Source organism: Parasteatoda tepidariorum, chromosome 5, assembly GCF_043381705.1.
Source record: "Parasteatoda tepidariorum isolate YZ-2023 chromosome 5, CAS_Ptep_4.0, whole genome shotgun sequence".
NCBI lineage: Eukaryota > Metazoa > Arthropoda > Arachnida > Araneae > Theridiidae > Parasteatoda > Parasteatoda tepidariorum.
In genome coordinates this window covers 7,613,508-7,632,859 of record NC_092208.1, presented here as the reverse complement: position 1 = coordinate 7,632,859, position 19,352 = coordinate 7,613,508, and the positions used below count along the sequence as shown (strand labels likewise).

The following is a 19,352-nucleotide window of genomic DNA, read 5'->3' as shown; positions in this document are numbered from 1 at the left end:
CCCATTTTTTTTGTATGATGAAAACACTGGTCATTCTCCCCATAAAATGAGATAACAAGTTTGAAATGTTCTGAAATATTTTGGAAAATAAGGAAAGTAAATCTCAAAGAAAAGTTTGTTAAATAGAAAATTCACTTCATTATTTGGAAGCTATTTCACAAAGAAATTTCCAAAATGTTCTTGGTTCCTCGAAAAAATTGCAAAATAGAGAAATTCGCAAAATGGAAGTTCGTTAAATAGAAGTCCGACAATAAACACGAAATATATTTCCATTTTCAAGTAAATATATTCTTATTTTTTCATGATCAAGATAGATAGACAGGGAAAGACAGATAAAAAGAGGGATTAATAGAGATAGCTAGTATATCTTACTTTCATCACTTGAGCAAAAGGCATTACTTTCTTCATATATTTCTTCAGGTCAGGAAGTTTACCCAACTGAGCAGCTATTATTTTATTTTCAGGCAAACCTTCGTTTTCCTTTCAGAAGAAAAAAAATATAACACACAAATAATTTTTTTTCCATGAGAACTACATGATTTAAAGAGTTCACAAGTTTAACAGTTATGTAACAGAAATTATTTCACAATTAACAAAATATTTAAACTAATATATTTAAACTAATATATTTTGATGATTGAAATAAGCACACCCATTAATTATCATTAATATAATCACTTAAGAAAGATTTGAACTGAATGAGTAGACAATAAACTAGTACAGAATCGTTACAAGACGTGAAATCCGAAACAATTTTTGTTAATTGTTGTTATTTCTATCTTCATACTATAGAGTTTGCTTAGGATTTTAAACTAATAGGTTTCACAAAGGATTATACAAGCGTGTATTATAGCTTATTCTACAAAAAACTAACAGATCATATTATAAATTAAAACCGATAACAGAATACAGCAAAAATATGAGAAACAACTAACAAAAAAATTTTTTTTTTTAAAGTCAATTCCTACTTAGATCAACAAAGAAATTTTTTATTTTAGTTACTTTTAATTAATAATTAAAAAATTTTATCCCACGAAAAACTAAAATTGATTTAATGAATGAATTAATATTTGAAAAAAACTGTATTAACATCAAGTGTCATCTACTACAAGTTTGAAAAAACTGTATTCGAACTTGAGTGGATGAATAAAAAGTACAGTAGAGAACCGATTATCCGGAACGATTGGGACTATCGCTATTCCGGATAACTGATTTTTCCGGTTTTCTGAATCGCTACAAAAAGCCGTTTTTTTTAGTGTTAAACCCAACTAAGAAAAAAAAATATTTGGAAATAATCTTAAAAATAAGAAAAAACGATGAGGTAATACACTAATGATTATTTCTGAAATGATGGTAAGGTAAACATCTTTCAAAAAAGAAAGAAAAATCCAAAAATCTTATGGGGGAAAAAAAAAAAAACATTTTTAAATTGCGGGAAAATGTATCGAATTTCGTTCCGGTTTTTTGGTTTTCCGGTTTTCTGATTTCCGGATAACGGGTTCTGTACTGTATTTTATTAACAATAGAAAATTTGAACAAGATATAGGAAGAGTGTGAACTAATAGTAGGAATTGAAAAAATATAACTATAAACCACAATTAATAACAAATTTCATAATACGATTACCTTATACAAATTTTGAAGAGTTTGAAGCACGAGTGACTGCCAAGGAGGAAACGTTCTGGCAACCCAAATGATTGCAGATGTTGGCTTAGTTGTTGGTGCATTTTTCTGAAATTTAAAAAGAGAGAATATTTCGTGTTTTGTTTTGGACTTGGTGACATTCTCAAACACAGCAGATTTCTTTCTTTCTTTTACAATGAAATTACTTTACATATTTTCTAAAAGTAACAACTAGATCCACAATAATTAATTAATGATATAACAGAGTTGACGCTCACATCAGGAAGAAAAAAAATTCCTTGGACATATTATACACAATATATGTGTTCTTGTATGAGCTGTATAGGGCTAATTATACTAGTTAGAATTGCTGACAAAAGTTACAAGAAAAAAGTAACAGCTAAACATTACTTAAAACAAATAACGCCACAGGGTGCGTAGCCAAATCTCTCAACAAAAAATAAAGCACCTTTTAAGTACTTTTTAAGCACCCATAAAATATTTTTAAGCACTATATACAATAATAAAATGCAAATTAATTTTCAAAGACTTTACATGGACAAAATAATATAACTAGTTTCTGACAAAAAACTCTTTTCTTGATTATATTAGCCATTTTTAAATGATCAAGAGATTTTTCCATTCGAAATCAGAGTTTGGATAAGGAAGCCTGAAATTGAGAATATTTTGCAGCAGAGTTGCACATGAGACGCACACTCCTAAGTATTTCATCAAACCTGTAAAATGATTGACGTTTTTATACGCTACAGGCCTTTAATACACCAAAATAAATTGAATTGTTAAAACGATGAACAGAAAAATTTTCTTTTCGCATAATTTGCGGCGAAAATTGACTTGGTAAAGAAAAAATCTCATTTTGGAAATTGGAAAATTAAGCCCTCTTTAAAAACACCCCATGAAAAAAACACTTTTAAGGGCTTTTAAAAAACGAAAATCAAAAGTAAGCACTTTTTAAAAACACTACGCACCATATGCCATAGTGAATGAACAAGTTTAATATAGCTGAAATATTATCATTAAATATCCCATTTTTTAAAAGGTGAAAATAAGAACTAAAATTCCCCGCATTTTCCCTCATATTTAAGGTGATTTTTAAATTCCTTGTATTTTCCAGGTTTTTCCTATTCTCTCTGTGGAGTGGCAACTCTGCATAAATACAAATTCGAAAACTCGAGCACTTTTGATGATATTATAATATAAACATAGTACTAAACATGTAAACACTTTAATAGGTTTAAAGAAATAAAATATAACTTTTCTATTGGTGGCTATTTTATATAGAAAAATGGGTACAAAGAGTCATCAATAAAGAATAAAGGGGAATATTTTAAAATTTTAGAAACAATTTTTATTATCTTAATGCTTAAAATATGACTCAAAAGTAATTAAGCATTATTTAATAATAAAAATTATACATAAATCCTTTAAATTAGAGTTTTAACTAAAGCATTTTAAAATTTTATTACATTGAGCAAATGATAGAAATTATTTGATTTAAAAAGTACTTGGGAAATTAAATTTTTGGAATTTTACGATAATTCATTGAAATAGTTTGGTGTTTCAAAACCAAATGTAAAAATTGTAAAAAACTTTAGCTAATGAAAATTGTTGAAATGTATATAAGTAAAATAAATATATAAAATCAAGTAATTAAAGTTTATTTACCTTTCCTTTTATATTTTTCATCCTTATCCTAAATTTATGAACAGCGTCCATGAAATACGATGAGGCTTTCAGCAGGATTTTGTCAACAGGTGCGGCAACTGGCCATTTTGCTTTCATAATACTTTCCTTCTAAATGGCAACAAAAAATAAACTTAAAAGAATAATTTTTTGAAATTCACAAAATGACAACAGACAGCAAGTCCTACAATCCCAGAAGTGTGAACAACACAGAAACACATATTGTTAGCGTTTACAAAATTCATCAAATTAGCATAATTTTAAAGTGCATATACCACTTAATTCTATATATGTATACAGTTGAACCCTGTCACAGTGTACCTGGGATATATTCAACAATCAGTTGTAGAGAACTTTTTTAGTGGTCCAGCTCAAACTGCAATTTAGATAATGTTAAATGCTTATAGAAGGGGTGATTGTAAGCTCAACTCAAAAATCCAGAAAATTTCTTTAGTAAAATTTTTAATGACACATTTTAAAAAATTAATATTTTCAAAACATGAAATTTTAAATAAACTATACGCAGCATAATTTAAATGAAAATTTATGTATAAGTTTACTTTTATCTCTAATCACATTTATTATTCTACCAGGAAAAAATACTTACAAATGAAAGAGATGCCAAGCATAAATTCTAGTTCTAATGTTTTCAAATAAAATATACAAAAATTTTTATACATAAATGTGATCGGTTATGTCTTGAAACTTCTGGATCATGAATTTCCAGATCGCGGTTAGCAAAAAAATCTGGATTTTTTCTGGAGTACAATTATTTCTGCTATAGTAAACACATGAGAAATCGGTAGTTCGGTTATAGTGGACTTATCCGAATTTTTTTTTCAATCCTCCAACGTTACACTTGCAGGTGTACACAGCTCACATGCATTCAGAGCCTGACTAAGTTAGGGGCATACGGGGCAGTTGCCAAAAGTCCCCACATCAGAAGGGGGGCCAAATTGAATAGAAAGTTTATTTTATGTTTCCTTCATTAATGAACTTTTTTTAAACAAAATATCAGTGCAGTGCATTATCCGTTTTATGTTAGCTTTTTCATTAATCTATCGTATGAACACAAAAAAACTCTATATTTCGTAAATCCATGGCTTTCTAGGGTGGAATTCAGATAAATTGTCGCTATTACAATGGACAAATTTGGCCAAACAAAAGCCTGTATTTTTACATAACGCAAAATGCAACATGCTTACAAAAATACAGGCTTCTGATTAGCTTAATTGAGCCCTCGTAATTGGGAAAATTTAACTGAATTCTGCCTTAATTTCAGCAAGGATATGAATTTTTCGCAGCTAGATGACAAAGTTAACAATCAGTTATGCAATGCTCAATCATTTTATACTTTTAATTCGGTTAATTTAAAGAACATAATAACTTAGTTAAAAGCACTTACATTTAGCAAAGTAAAAAATATGTCTATAAATCTTAATTTAAAGAAGATTTTTTAAATCATTATTTATAATTACTTAAACTATCTCTACTCAACATCAGTACCGACAATAGCGTCATCTGTCGAGGAATAAGAGAAGTACTTTTTCCATCAGCAGATATTTTATGGCTAAAATTATTTATTAATTTTTTAAAAAAATTTCAACAAATACGGAGAAATTTGAGAATATATGGATAAACAGGAGATAGTAGTAAATTACAGGAGTCTTCGTTAAAAAACAGGAGATTTGGCAGGCATGCTCTGTGGAGAGAAAAACAAGGAATAGACATTTTTACTAGGGATGTAACAGTAATTTGAATAAAAATGATGATGAATAACACTTCTGGTACGCTTACTGATGATGACATTGTCGGCGAAATTAAACAAAATAACAAAGCTAAGGAAGAAGGTTTATAAGAAGAAAATGAAATTTCAGTATCATCTATGGCCGAAGTAAAATAAGCACTAAATATCCCAATATTCTAAATTTTTTCAACAGAAAATTCTAAATTATTTTATATTGTTATTAAATGTTATTAAATTTAATAACATTTAACATTAATTGTTTATATGTTATTAAATTTGCATATTGTAGATAAGAAAATTGATTAAATATCTTTAAAATCAAATTGTGCTTCATCAAAACTCCCTAATTTCTTTCATAAAATGTAAATTTAAAACCAATTTTGAAATAATGAAAATATCGATAATTTATGGAATATTAATTTTAAAAAAACTGATACTTATATGAAGTTTATTACTATGAACGATAATGTTGCAGAATATGGAAAAAGTTTGAAATAATAAATGCAATCACAACATAGGCAATATATATCAAAAGATCATAAAACAGGAGAATTTAAATTCAACACAATTTTCTTTAAAAAAAAAAAAAAAAAAAAAAAAAAAAAAANAAAAAAAAAAAAAAAAAAAAAAAAAAAAAAAAAAAAAAAAAAAAAAAAAAAAAAAAGGTATTTCAGCAAATTTATGGTATGGCTGCAAAATTATTGTACTTAACAGTCTTTAAATAGGGACTGTTAAGTACAATATCGTTAAATAAAGAACCAACTATATTTTATATAAGTATTTATATTAAGCAAAATGTCAAAATTTATGGCTATTCATAAAATTATTGCATGATTTTAAATTGACAAATATTTTTACAAACTCAGATTCCCAACAAATTTATTGTTAATAACAATAAAATATTTATTTGAACACTTACTTTTCCCAAAAGTGACCAAATGTGTTCACAAATGTGAGGACATATTGGAGACAGTAACAACACTTGAATTTCAATAAACTTAAACACCAGCTCCTTGTGCATTTTCTCTTCGACAGTTAGTTCTCTATATTTATCCCGGGCAGCTTGCAATTCAAAAAAGCCAACTCGTAAAGCCTCTTTGTACATAGTGTCTTCATAATGACGTGCACTTTCTATGATGCAATGATTCATATCACTGAAATTGTAAATAGGAAAGTGTGATTCTCAAAATTATAAAATTAACTAACTTTTACGATAATTTATAACTTGAAATAAACCTATTCCTGCCTAGATAGGAATTTTTGAATATTAATATTGAATGCTAGTTAATAAAAAAAATTCTGATTACAAACCTTTTTTTAAAACAATAAAGATAATTTGTTTTATTTCATTTTTTTTTTCTTTTTGTAAAATTTAATACATAAAGATTTTCATTTTAAATTCTCAATGGAAACAAAGAAAGCATCATAAAATAGCATCAAATTAATATTAGTTTGACTAACTTACAAGAAGTTTACAGAGCTTCGATATTAATTTCAAATATAAAGTACGCAACTCAGGTTCAAGTGAGTTTGTATCAGGATTTTTAAGTAAATTTTTACCTCAATCATTTTTTCTAACTAATGTCTACATTTTGAGAAAAATTAACTAAGTAATTGCCAAGAAATAATATTTTAAAATCAAATTATTAAAATTTAATTTAGAAGTTTTAATTTAAAAAACTTTTACAATTAAAATTATTGAATCCGATAAAGCTCAGGTTTAAGTGAGTTTTTATTGGAATTTTTATGTAAATTTTTATCTCAACCATTTTTCCTAACTAATGTCTTCATTTTGAGAGAAATTAACTAAATAATTGTACAGAAATAATATTTTAAAGTCTAATTATTAGAGTTTAATTTTTTAAAAAAGTGCTTTTATTAATTTAATCCAATCAACATCCATTTTAGCTAATCACTCAGGGCACGTGAGTGGGCATTCTCAAAAATCTGCCTTCCATAAAATAGCGATCAAAATCAATAAAATTACAAAAATTGACATATTTGAGAAGATGTATGATGAAAATATGAAGACAGTAATTCCCAGTATATAAACCGCGGCCTATTTGTATTTAAAAGTAAAATTATCGTCCTATGCGGCGCTTGTTCGGAACAATATAGTATTTGCAAAAATACCAACTCAATTTTTAGAATAACTATAAGTTGACTCTAGTACTTACTTAGAGAATACTCTGTCATTGAAGGTGTCCATTGTAGAGTCCCTCAGGTCATCCTTAGTTTCAATCATCTCCTTGACCCACTCCAAGAAAGAGTACAAACGCAACACTCCAGCATCAGCCATGTTTTCTACAAAATTGGCATCTTCAATACCATCACCTGCATCAGCCAAGGAGAGACGCATTCCTGAAAGAAAGATGCAGACTAAAATAATCTACAGTTTATGAAAAAACTGGGCTCTTTTTATAAAATCCAACCTTTGAGGGGTTTTTCGGGCTTTTCAAGATAGTATCTAAAATAACACTTTTAGAGGTTTAAATTTTAATTTTTATTTCAAAAGAGAGCAATTTTAATTTAAAATACTATCATGACAAAATAATAAATTATTGATTAATTAAGATAAAAATAATAACAGGGTGCGTAGTCTAATCTTTCAACAAAAAATAAACACCTTTTAAGTACTTTTTAAGCATTTAAAAAAGACATTTTAAGCACTATACACATTACAAAATGTAAAATAATTATCAAGGACTTAACATGATCATGATAAAATAACTAGTTTCTGACAGAGAACTATTTTCTTGATTATATTAGCCACCTTAAAAAAATTTAGAGATTCTTCGGTTCGATATCAGAGGGTGGAAAATGAAGCCTAAAATTGAGAATATCTTACAAAATGCAGCAGAATTACATTCAATAATCTCACTGAACCCAGCTCAGTATATGCACATGCGGACACACAAGTATTTCATCAAACATGTATCATGATTAGCACTATCATATGTTAGGGACCGACAGTATGCTGAAATGGATTGTGGTTAAATTGTGTAATCGCTGAATAGAACTATGCAAAAACCGCACTTTTGCATAAAACGCAGCAAAAATCGACACAGTAAAAAAAATATATATATATATTTTGAAAACGGAAAATTAAGCACTTTTTAAACACGCTATGCTACATGTTTTTATTTCAAAAGAGAGCAATTTTAATTTAAAAGAATGCTTTCATGACAAAATAATAAATCAATGATTAATTAAGATAAAAATAATAACTTTTAGTACCATCTTTTCCCGGGAGTATCAACAAAGCATTCCTAATTTCTTTTCATCTATGATCATAGATGAAAGCATATTATTGAGGTCAGAAAAATTCATACATATTTTTTTTTTTACTGTTTAAACTTTTAAGCTATAGTTTTATTTTGCTATTAAAATAAAGCCAGTCAACCCTTTGCAATTCAACTTACTACAGAACTACTGTTTATTTTATGACATTCATTATAGTTATTTGATTTGATCTGAAATATATATCTACAAAGGGGGCAAAATTTCCACTTACCAGCAACAATTAAATATTTAATGCTGGTAAGTAAGTTTCTTTTTTTTTTAAATGTTAAGTTTAATCCTTTGATGCAGAACTCCTAATAAACACATTTTTCTCATTTTTTTCTTTATTTTGCATTAAATGATGTCAAAATAAGTAAAAAATATAATATTTAGCAATTATGGGGAGATAAGTCGCGACGTCATCGATTTTAAACATTAAATCTTGGGTGGGGATGCGTATCTAGCAGGGCAGTGTATGTAGTAGTTTTATTCCCCCCCCCCAATTATTTTACTTTTTAGAAACAGAACAATCAAATCTCATCATCCTTTCCCCACCAGCTTTAAGTATTTTTTTCATATACATATAAATGCCGTTGAAAAAACGACCAATTTCATGGGTACACCACTACTAATGTTCAACTCCATGGCCTTGCAATTTTGAACCCAATCCAGAATACTAGGGAACTCCTGGATCGAGTATTGGAAACAATTTGCCTTCATGGAAGACTTTTTGATAAAGCTAACCCACATTTGCGTTACGTGGAGAGGAAGACCACGAGAACTTCTCACGGTTAGTCTGACGGCAAGGGGACTCTAACCCATGATCCGTCAACCACTGAGAATATTTTACGTCAGAACTGTGGTCGGTGCAAGCCGGATGCGGAATTCGTATCGACTGGGATTTGTATCCGGTTCGCCTCTTTAGAAGCCGAACTCTCTATCCCCCGAGTCATCGCGGCTCAGCTTTAAGTATTTGTTTATTTTACACACTCAAAGTGTCATCGAAAAGAATGGACAACACAGGAGAAAAAAGGCTCCAAGAATGCTGAAGAATGTTGCCACTGTAATCGAACAGGTGCATATTCACCCCTCCCCCAGCACTACCCTTATCCTCTTTCCAAACCACTTTCTCTCACTTGTTAGTTTCTTTCCGCAAAAGAACAATGCTCCCTTCTCTCCTTTTTTCTCGGAGCCCAGTGTGAGCAGTTAGTTTTTTAAAAAGGAGAATGGGTGCAACAGGGTAAGTAGCGAGTTTTTTAAACAAAAAATAAGCACCCTTTAAGTACTTTTTAAGCTCTAAAAAACTATTTTTAAGCACTATATACATTAACAAAATGCAAAATAAGTTTCAAAGATTTTGCATGATCATGATAAAATAACTAGTTTCTGACAAAAAAAATTTCTTGATTATATTAGCCACCATAAGAAGATAGAGATTATTCGGTCGAGAATATCCAGCAAATTGAGAATATCCTGAAATTGAGAATATCCAGCAAAATGCAGCAGAGTTGCACATGAGAGGGCAATAATTTTACCGACCCAGCTCAGTAGACGCAAATCCAGACTCGCAAGTATTTCATCAAACAAGTAAAATCATTGGCTGTTTCATACGCTATTGATCGAAGGAACGCTGAATTGGATTGTGGTTGAATTAATGGTGAAAACGTTGAAAAGAACAATGTGAAAAACACGCTTTTGCATAATACGTTCCGAAAATCAACATGGTAAAGAAAAAAAAACTCATTTTCGAAAAGGGAAAATTAAGCACTTTTCAAAAACACCCAATGAAAAAAGCACCTTTAAGGGCTTTCAAAAAACGAAAATCGAAAAAAAGCACCTTTAAGCACTTTTTAGAAATACTACGCACCATGGGTGCAATGAGTAAAAGCACAAGTGAGAGAAAAATGAATGGAAGGTAGTAAATTTAAAGAATGCAAGAAAAGGACGTCCGTCTGGAAGCCAGACTGCAGCTTCAAAACAGAAGCATGCTAATGCTTCTACGAAATAAAGTTCTTTCACTTGCTTTTGTTCTTTTGGCAGGATGCTCCGCTTTCTTTAACTGTAAGTTTATAGCATGTGAAAGTTACACAAATAAAGGGGAGGAACATAACATTTTTACATTCAGGATGTTTATAGGGAACTCAGCTGAAGGCAACTTCATTATTTTTGCATTTGAAAAGTCGATGCTGGGAATTTGAAGATGCCTGCATTATGATGTAATATGATTCTCCAGACATAAACATGATATTTTTGGGCTGATCTAGACGGGGTCTAATGTTTGATAAAGGTAGTTGTCTTGATTCATAAAGAAAGAAGAAGAGGATTAGTAAAAGATAGAATATAAAAACCAGTTTCAAATTGTTTGGCGAGCACATTTTTGCTTCCTATTGCTCATTTTTTTGTTTGAGTGTGCGTTTGCTTTTTTAGTGCCTTGTTATCTTCGATAATTCTTTGTTATATTTTTCAGTTACATTTTTTTATATTTTTTCTAACTAATTATATTTAATAGCTTTTTAACCATTTAAATTTTATAGATTGCTTTCTAATTATTTAAATTTTGTTAATTTTTTTGGAATTTTTGTGGATTGTTTTGAACAATAATGCCTGCTGTTAAGAGGAAAAGCTGTGCTGCCCGTTTCACTCGTTTCTTTCTTTTTTTTAAGAAGGCTTTAATATTACTTTTACTACACTTTTTAAATAATAATAAATCAACACATACCATCAGCAGAATATTTTTCAATAGCCTCAGACAACGTCAAGAAATTTCCAGTTGATTTAGACATCTATTGTATTAAAAAAGAAGCACTACTAAGTTAAAATGCACAATGAGTTTTGAAAGTATATATATATATATATATTTAAATCAACTCATATTGAAAATGAAACAATTATAATAAAATACTTTAAATTTAAAAGACCCCTAAAATTAGAAAATACTTGAAAAAGTATGTACACAAATAGAATAATACTTTACTTTGATATACATGCTCCCTGTGGTAGAAATTTTTCGTGCTTTCTGCGACATACCTCTCTAATACTAATATCTTTTTGCAAGATACTTTAAAATATATATATATATATATACATGTTACTGATTTAATGTTGTAAAAGCATTAAATTCAACAAAAAAAAAATATTAATAATCTTTAGAATTTCTTTTTTGATTGTTTTTGGTTTCTAACTTTTCGTTTAAACTGAGAACCAGGGAACTAATACCAGCTCTTTAATGTCTGAGAAATCAACCATTATCGCAGCTATTACATTACAAACTGCCAACCATTACAAAAACAGGATTTTATAAACTGCCTTATTTCCAGTATGAAATCTTGGTGAGAAGCCTATATATCTGTACGAGAGGGCCATACCCCCTATTAAACCAATTTCTTTTTACTTAATTCTGTAATTCTGTAAATAAAAGACATTAAAAATCAAACTTTCGTCAATACCCCCCCGCAATCGATCGTTTAGATAACATAATATTAGCAATTCAAACTAAAAATATAGGCTTAAAACGCGAGCTGAATTTCAACTTATAACCGAAACAGATACTTCTAGACTAGACTGTACCAGCTGATACTAATCCTTTTTTTTGTTGGGGGATGAAAGAACTTGTCCCCGTCTCCTAAGCTTCAAGGTTAAGAAAGAACCAGTTTTCTTTCATCACAAGGGGGGAAAACAAGGAGATGGAAGAATTCCTCCTTCTGAGGGGATTCTCCTTCAGGAGGAGGGGGATTCCCTTTTATATTCTTTGTTATCTATACAGAACTGATAAGAATGACTGGAACTTCCTTATCAGCTATGAGCTTTCATTCACACCCCACCTCTACCTCTTCATCTACTGCTTCATTGTTGGAGAAGAGTTGTGGTTTTGCATTAAAATTTTTATTTTAAGCGATTTTTTTTAAAAATTTTATTTTGAAATTTTTTTCTGAGGAACTGGACGTATGAGTCCGGATTTTAGAGATTTCCGGATTTCAGAAGTCTGGATTTTCGAGGTCGTACTGTATTTTACACATAGGGAATTTTAGGGATTTTTATAATCATCAAAATAGAAAAAGTCCAATATTTTCCAGTTATGATTGACATTAAACACATTTGAAATGTTATGTATTATGTTTACTCATAATTTCGAATATTAAAAGGTATTTAATTCATCAAACATAGTTTAAATTTTTTTTTAATTAATTTAAAAAAAGGGCCCTAAATAAAAATAAATTGAACATTTTAGAACAAAAAAAAGTTTTGGACTGATTTCCATAAATGAGGTTCGCTTCCTTATGTATTAGTAATACTTATTTAATTATTCAAGCTAACAAGAAATAATCTGTACAAAAATTCTATTTCAATAGGGATTTAGGAAACTTACTCAATTTTAGGGAATTTTCTAAAATTTACAAAAACCAGGAGAATTTTTATTAAACCAATAGAGCAGGAGAAACTGGCAAAATCCAGTAGTCTACTGGAAAATCCAGTCGAGTTGGCAGCTATGTATCTAAAATTTAAAACTATTTATAAAAAATTCTTTACTTTCTCTGAATTGAGGAGAAGGTGGCCATTCGCCCTGATGCCTTTTGGCCATTTGTCTGTTTGATTAGGCCACATGGCGCAATGGTTGTAAATGAAGTAAGTCAAGTGATTAGGCACCAAGTCTTTTCCAGAGCAACGGATATCGACTGGATACCAGAACTCAAACTCTTGTTTGAGTTTCTGGAGAGAGCCTCTGTTGATTTTGGTCTTGGGGAAAGGAGCATCCTTGAAGAAAATGTAGTCCCATACCTCTGGTGTCAAATCAGAAGGTCTAAAATTTATGTAAAAAATGATTTCAAATTCAATTATCATGTTGTGATGTTTTTAAATGCAGTAAAACCTGATAAACATTTGCTTAGTTCAAAATTTTATCATTAAATATATCATATTTAACATATATCATTTATCATAATTAGATAAATTCAGTGGTAATATAATTCTTATATATAAGTGGGATAGTTTTTATCTCGCTGCTCTTGAATGGGAGAAAAAAGAAGTAAAATTTAGTCTTTACTAACGAATTTACAATATGTTTTTTCAAAGAGAAAAGAGCAGTATATTGTAAACCTGAGGGGATAAAAAAATATAAAAAAAGCTCAATGAGAGTCGAAAGCAAGGTTATTGCAACTTGTAATGTTTAACAACACGAGAAACATACTTAATGGATAAAGGTGAGCCTTTACTTCCATCAATACTGCCCCTTACTCCTCCTTGCAGTAGGTGGGCAATAGTGTAGTATGCCATGTAGATCGTCGAATCAGATAACGATTCTATTAGCCAACTCTCATCCCATGGTAATTTAGTGCCTGCAAAATGTAAAGGGAACTGTAAAGACATAATATAACAATGATTTTTTAAAATGCTTGTTATTCCTTAATCAAAATGTCAATGCTTTAGAAGAAAATGATAAAAGTTGAGAACAAAATCATAATGTTTAATAGAAGAAGAGTAAGCTAGTGTAAACATTTTTTAGATATCTGTCGAATAGCCATATTTAATATCATTTTTAATTGATGGAGTATTTTTCAATCAACAATTTGAATGATTACCTGCATTATGGTCTGGTTAACAATAAAACAAAGTTGCTTAGTTTTTTTTTCACAATTTTTTCTTAAAAATGGCTGTATTTGTCCACATTAGCCCCACTACACATGGCTAATGTGGTCAAGCTATGTGGATAATGTGGACAAACTTCTCGATTTAGTAAGTTGTCTTTTGTTGCAACACAGGTATATCTAAAGCCAAAATGAAACCAATTTCAATATAAGCCTCATTGGAGAATAAATATTGACACATTTCTAATTATTTTTTATTGTGATCATTATTTACAAGAAGGAAATAATTAGCGCATTTCTCAACCCCTAGCCGACAAAATGCAAGAATATCACCCAGAATATTAGAAAAAGAAATTATTACATGCTCAATTAAAATATATATACATTATAGTTTGTTTTTTTAAACATAGCGCTTTTGTTATTTTAAATTAGTAACATATATGTTCATTATTATTAAAAATACCTTGAAGAGAGGTATTAGTGCAAGAGAGTTTTGTCACAGATAGATCGAAAAATTTCTGCCTCAGAGTACAAATGAAATTTTGCAAATAAAGTTATAAGTTTAAACAAAATGAAATATATTTTAATGCAAATATTACCTAAACCATATGATCGTGAGCAGGCATGTTCTTTAAGCCAATCCAAAGTAGCGATTAAATTTCTTCTCACTTCGTCACTGTATGTATTCATGGCAGCAAGACATTGAGTCGCTTGAGCTTTCCATGACGGTTCACCATAATCTAAATACCTAGATGGTTATTTCATAAAAAGTAATTTTTTTATAAAATAAGTAAACAACAGCATAATATGACAATAGAGATTGTAGTGTGCCTACCACTAAAAAAATATAATTCCAAATCACTAGTATATAAGACATGTTAATGGTGTATGTTTTCATAAATGACGGTTGACATTGTCGCCAACTACCATCCTCACATTGGTGACCCGAATATGATCTGTGCATGACAGAAACGCCCACTTCGATGGATGGTCCACGTTGAAAAGTTAACTTGCTATTTGTGACTGCGACATTATCTACCTCCTCAGGCTGTTGCTACTCACTCTCGATCCCACACTACGTTGGGCTGTATACACTCGACTTTTAATGGCAACACAGGAGACCAAGATCGTGAACTTTTAATACAGCTCTCCCGGCCTAGTGGTATCCGTTCATCGAATTCTATACAATTCTGGTGGGAGAGTACTGTAGTGTGTCTACCACTACAAAAATACAATTCCAATTCACTATGTTAACTCGATTCTATGACGGGGTACCTTTTCATTCATGAAGGTTGACATTGTTGTTAACTACTATCCCCACAGAGATAAAAAATTTTTTAGTTACAGGCACAGCCACAAGAAGGATAAATTTATAATTAAGTTAATATTATTCATTTCTTATTTTTTTACAAGTTTTATGAGTCTATATGTACTTACCTTTACTTATAGTCTACTTACCTTTATTTATTTCCAATTAAATGATATTCTACAAAATTCTCAATACTTACTTACTTTTAAGAACTAAATATAGAACACAAACTAGACTTAAATTCTGAATAAATTTTTCCATTTTTATATATACACATAGTTTGCCTCTCTATGTATCATTTTTAATATAGAACGTAAAAACTCTCATTAAAAATTGGTAAATAAACAACTACGGTTACAAAACATAAACAGTATACACTTGATATCTCAAAGGTGAAGAGACGCTAAAACAAATTCGAGTTAACGAGTTTTCGAAATAACAATAACAACAGTCAAAATAATAGAGCCAAATATGCTTTAAAAAGTAGAAAAATATATTCGAAAATAGAACTCTAAAAAGTAGAGTCAGGAAACATAAGAATAACTCCTAATAATCGTGTATGTAATGATAGTTGATGAAAATACAGCAATACCTTAATGATAATTTTCAAAAGTAAAAAATAATTCTGCATTGAATAGATAAGAATCTTAAGAACTTAATTTTCTGTTTTGAAAAGTATTTGACATAAGAAGGTTTTGAGAAGAAACTCTTCAACATAAGTATGGGTAAAGTCACATCGACAATTTCAACCTTCAGCTATGAAAAGGTACCCCAACATAGAAACGAGTTAACATGTCTTTTATACTACTGAATTGTAATTGTACTTTTGTAGTGGTAGACACACTACAGTACTCCCCCACCAGAATTATATCCGTGATAGAATTAGATGAACGGATAGCACTAGTTGTTTCATTGTTATTTTGTGAGAAGCATTAAGATCACCGTACTTTTGCTGATCGTGAGAGCTGTATTAAATTCATGGTCGTGGTCGCTCCTGTGTTGCCTTTAGCAGTCGAGTGTATGCAGGCTGAGGTTGTGTGTGATGGAGACTGGGTAGCAACAGTGCGAGGAGTCGGATAATGTCGCAGTCACAAGTAGCAAGTCAACTGTTCAATATGAACCATCCATCTTAGTAGGTGTGTTCAAATAGAAGTGGGCGTTTCTGTCAAGGTAGGCGTTTTCTCATCATGTCCGGGTCACCAATGTGTGGGGCAGTCGCATCGGCCATGTCGACCTTCATCTATGAAAAGGCACCCCAACATAGAATCGAGTTAACGTGTCTTTTATACTAGTGAGTTGGAATTGTACTTTAGTAATGGAAGACATACTACAATAGGAATTCAAATTAACATTAGAAGGATATGTAATGCCAAGGGGGGAAATATTTTTACGACATAACAAGGTTTGAGTTATCGAGAGTATACTGTATGTGAATGAAAAAGTGATTCTTACCACTGATCACAAAGAGCAACCACACATTCATCACTCGATCGTGAAATCACTTTTTTCTCTGGTTCCATGTACAATACTGCCTCTTCCTAAACCAAAAGATTTCACATAAACAAAAATTTATAACAAAACACTTCAAACCAGAGAACTTCATTGATGAATATATTTAATAAGCATGCAAACATAAAAAAATAAATAACAGCTGTTATAAAAATATGTAGTACTATTAAAAAAGTATTTTTGTTTTGTACAAATCCATGTGTAAAATCTGATGCTTATCCTAATTAAATACTATATTTAAGAATTTAAAAAACATAAATAGAATTATTTTGTCGGAAAATCCTCAAGGCTCATCGTAACACTCACAGCCCACGAAACATAACTACCGCAGTTTATTTTGTAATTCCAAGATTACAAAATTATAGATATTAGAATTATAAGACAAGTTTGTTCCGAACTTTATTACATGAACAAACATAAAAAAATAAAAAAAATTATCTACTTTTATTAAAAATAAATAACCTATCACAAAAAGAAATCGTTTTACCCAATATAGACTCAAACCCATTTACATTAACTGATATTTTACCCTTAAACTACATAATTAACATAACATGGTTGCATTCTTGATGTTAAAAACTGTTTTTTTATTCAAGAGGGACAAAAATCAACAGGGTAAAAACTTTCAAAAACCTACATTTTTTTCTTGACATTTGATATCGTACAACAAGACTTTAATAAATTTCTTTTTTACAATTAACAATTCATTTTCCTTTTACGTCTATGCATATTTATAAAATTATTTTATACTATTAAATATGAACAAGTTATGCTACATACTGTTAAAACTTGATTCTAAATTAAACTAAAAATTAAAATTTTGCACTTTTAAAATATTAAAATAGTTGTGTGTGCCACACTGATTTTATTTTGTTCATTCCATTCAGCACTTTTTTTTTAATATATAATACACCTGGAAACTTGTTTAAAATATTGAAATATTTATCCAAAATTTGAAACTGAAGATATATTAATGGAAGAACCAGCGATATTTTATCTAATTTTAAAACTTTTATTTAATTGAAAACTCACATTAATGCAAACCGCAAAATGGAATTTTTAGTAATTAGGATCATTGCTTGCGATACGAAACGACTAGTATTGCACACTTTTTGTCACCTGGTTGTAAAAATATGTCATATTTTTATCAATAATCTAAAATCATTTTTTGGCAATTATTTAAGAAAGATACACTTTTCAATTAAATTTAATTAGCCAAAACAAAATTAATAACATATCACCATAGATTTGGGTTTGTGACAGGGTGGTAAAAGCCGCCATGCCTCAAAAACTCGCCAACCCTGATCCTTTTATATAAAAATTCCTTTCCGTTTCACAGATTAATCTTGATTTCTCCTAAACACTTAACAGTATTCCAAAAAATCCTCCTTTTCTTCCATGTTGTAAAGCTTTAGTAAAGTTTTAAATCCATGAAATTAAATTATAATTAATAAAGTTTTTAAGTTACACGGCTGCTCAAAAACTCTTATAAAAAGACTAGCAAACAAAGCGGCTAGGAAACTAGAATTCTCAAAGCACCAGATTCAGGTAGAAACCAGAATTCTCAAACACCCCTTAGAATGACACAACCGCACATGTTCAAAGGTTATTTATAATAATAATCAAGGGGGGGGGGGGGATAAAAAAAGAAGAATGAAATCAATCACTTAAAATTATTGCAACTGTAACGGAAATAATATAATATAGCTGAACTATCATCCCATAGAGAGGTCCACTCTGAGAGGTCTGCATTTTTTAAAAGAGAAAAATAAGAAACAAAATTCCCTGTTTGTGAGGGAACATTCAAAATTCTCAGCAATTCCCCATTATTTTAGCTGTTTTCTAAATTCCCTGTATTTTCCACCTTTTCCCTATGAAGTAGCAACCCTGTAAATATACCTCTAGTGGACCTCAAATAAATATCATATATGTTTTATTACAATTTCAGGGGTCTATTTAGAAGAAATTTGGGATCGTTCACGAACCCTTCACAAAATATCTTTTCATGAAAACGAACCCTTTTCAAAATTTTTTTTTTTTTAATCAGACCCTTCACAAATTTGTTTATCTTCATTATTGTTTTGTTAATTGAATAAAGAGAAGGCCCGGAGAAGGGTCGACACAAACTAATTTTCCCTAAATTTAAATTCCAAACGTAGTATTCTAAGAAAACATTTCTACTTTTTCAAACATTGTGAGCGCATTCTTATTAACATTAAATCATATTTTTTTTTTCTGTAAAGAAATAATCAATTTATATTTATTCATAAAATTAGTGAATAGAATATTATGTAAATGAAAATTAATTTCTGGCAATTTTTTAAATAAAGTAATATAAATTTAAGAATTGTTTAAGTTTGCTGAATGTGTAACACATTAAAAGTGATACATTACTAAGTTGTGTTATTTAAAATATCTCAATTGAAATTATTAAAAATGTGAGTGATTCTGTTTTCATTATTCGTACGAAATGAATATTCTGTGTTGAGCAGTATAGGCTAAATACCAAATATTTGTATGTTGCATCTCTAATTTAGTAGCAGCAATTGTTGAGCAGAATCTTGTACCTATTTACAATTTAAAAACTTCTTGAGAA

At 29.7% G+C, this 19,352-nt stretch overlaps 1 protein-coding gene across 1 annotated transcript in view; it reads right to left on the bottom strand.

Annotated features, from left to right (window-relative positions):
- Positions 1–372: 372 nt before the first annotated feature.
- Positions 373–19,352, bottom strand: part of LOC107453619 (Leucyl-tRNA synthetase) — a gene marked incomplete at its 3' end in the record, with an annotated part of 50,363 nt that continues 31,383 nt past the window's right edge. The window contains 10 exon segments of the mRNA XM_043046416.2: positions 373–480; positions 1,627–1,731; positions 3,310–3,438; positions 5,994–6,228; positions 7,252–7,435; positions 11,076–11,139; positions 12,884–13,154; positions 13,542–13,689; positions 14,538–14,686; positions 16,700–16,785. Coding sequence (XP_042902350.2) covers positions 373–480; positions 1,627–1,731; positions 3,310–3,438; positions 5,994–6,228; positions 7,252–7,435; positions 11,076–11,139; positions 12,884–13,154; positions 13,542–13,689; positions 14,538–14,686; positions 16,700–16,785 — 1,479 coding nt within the window.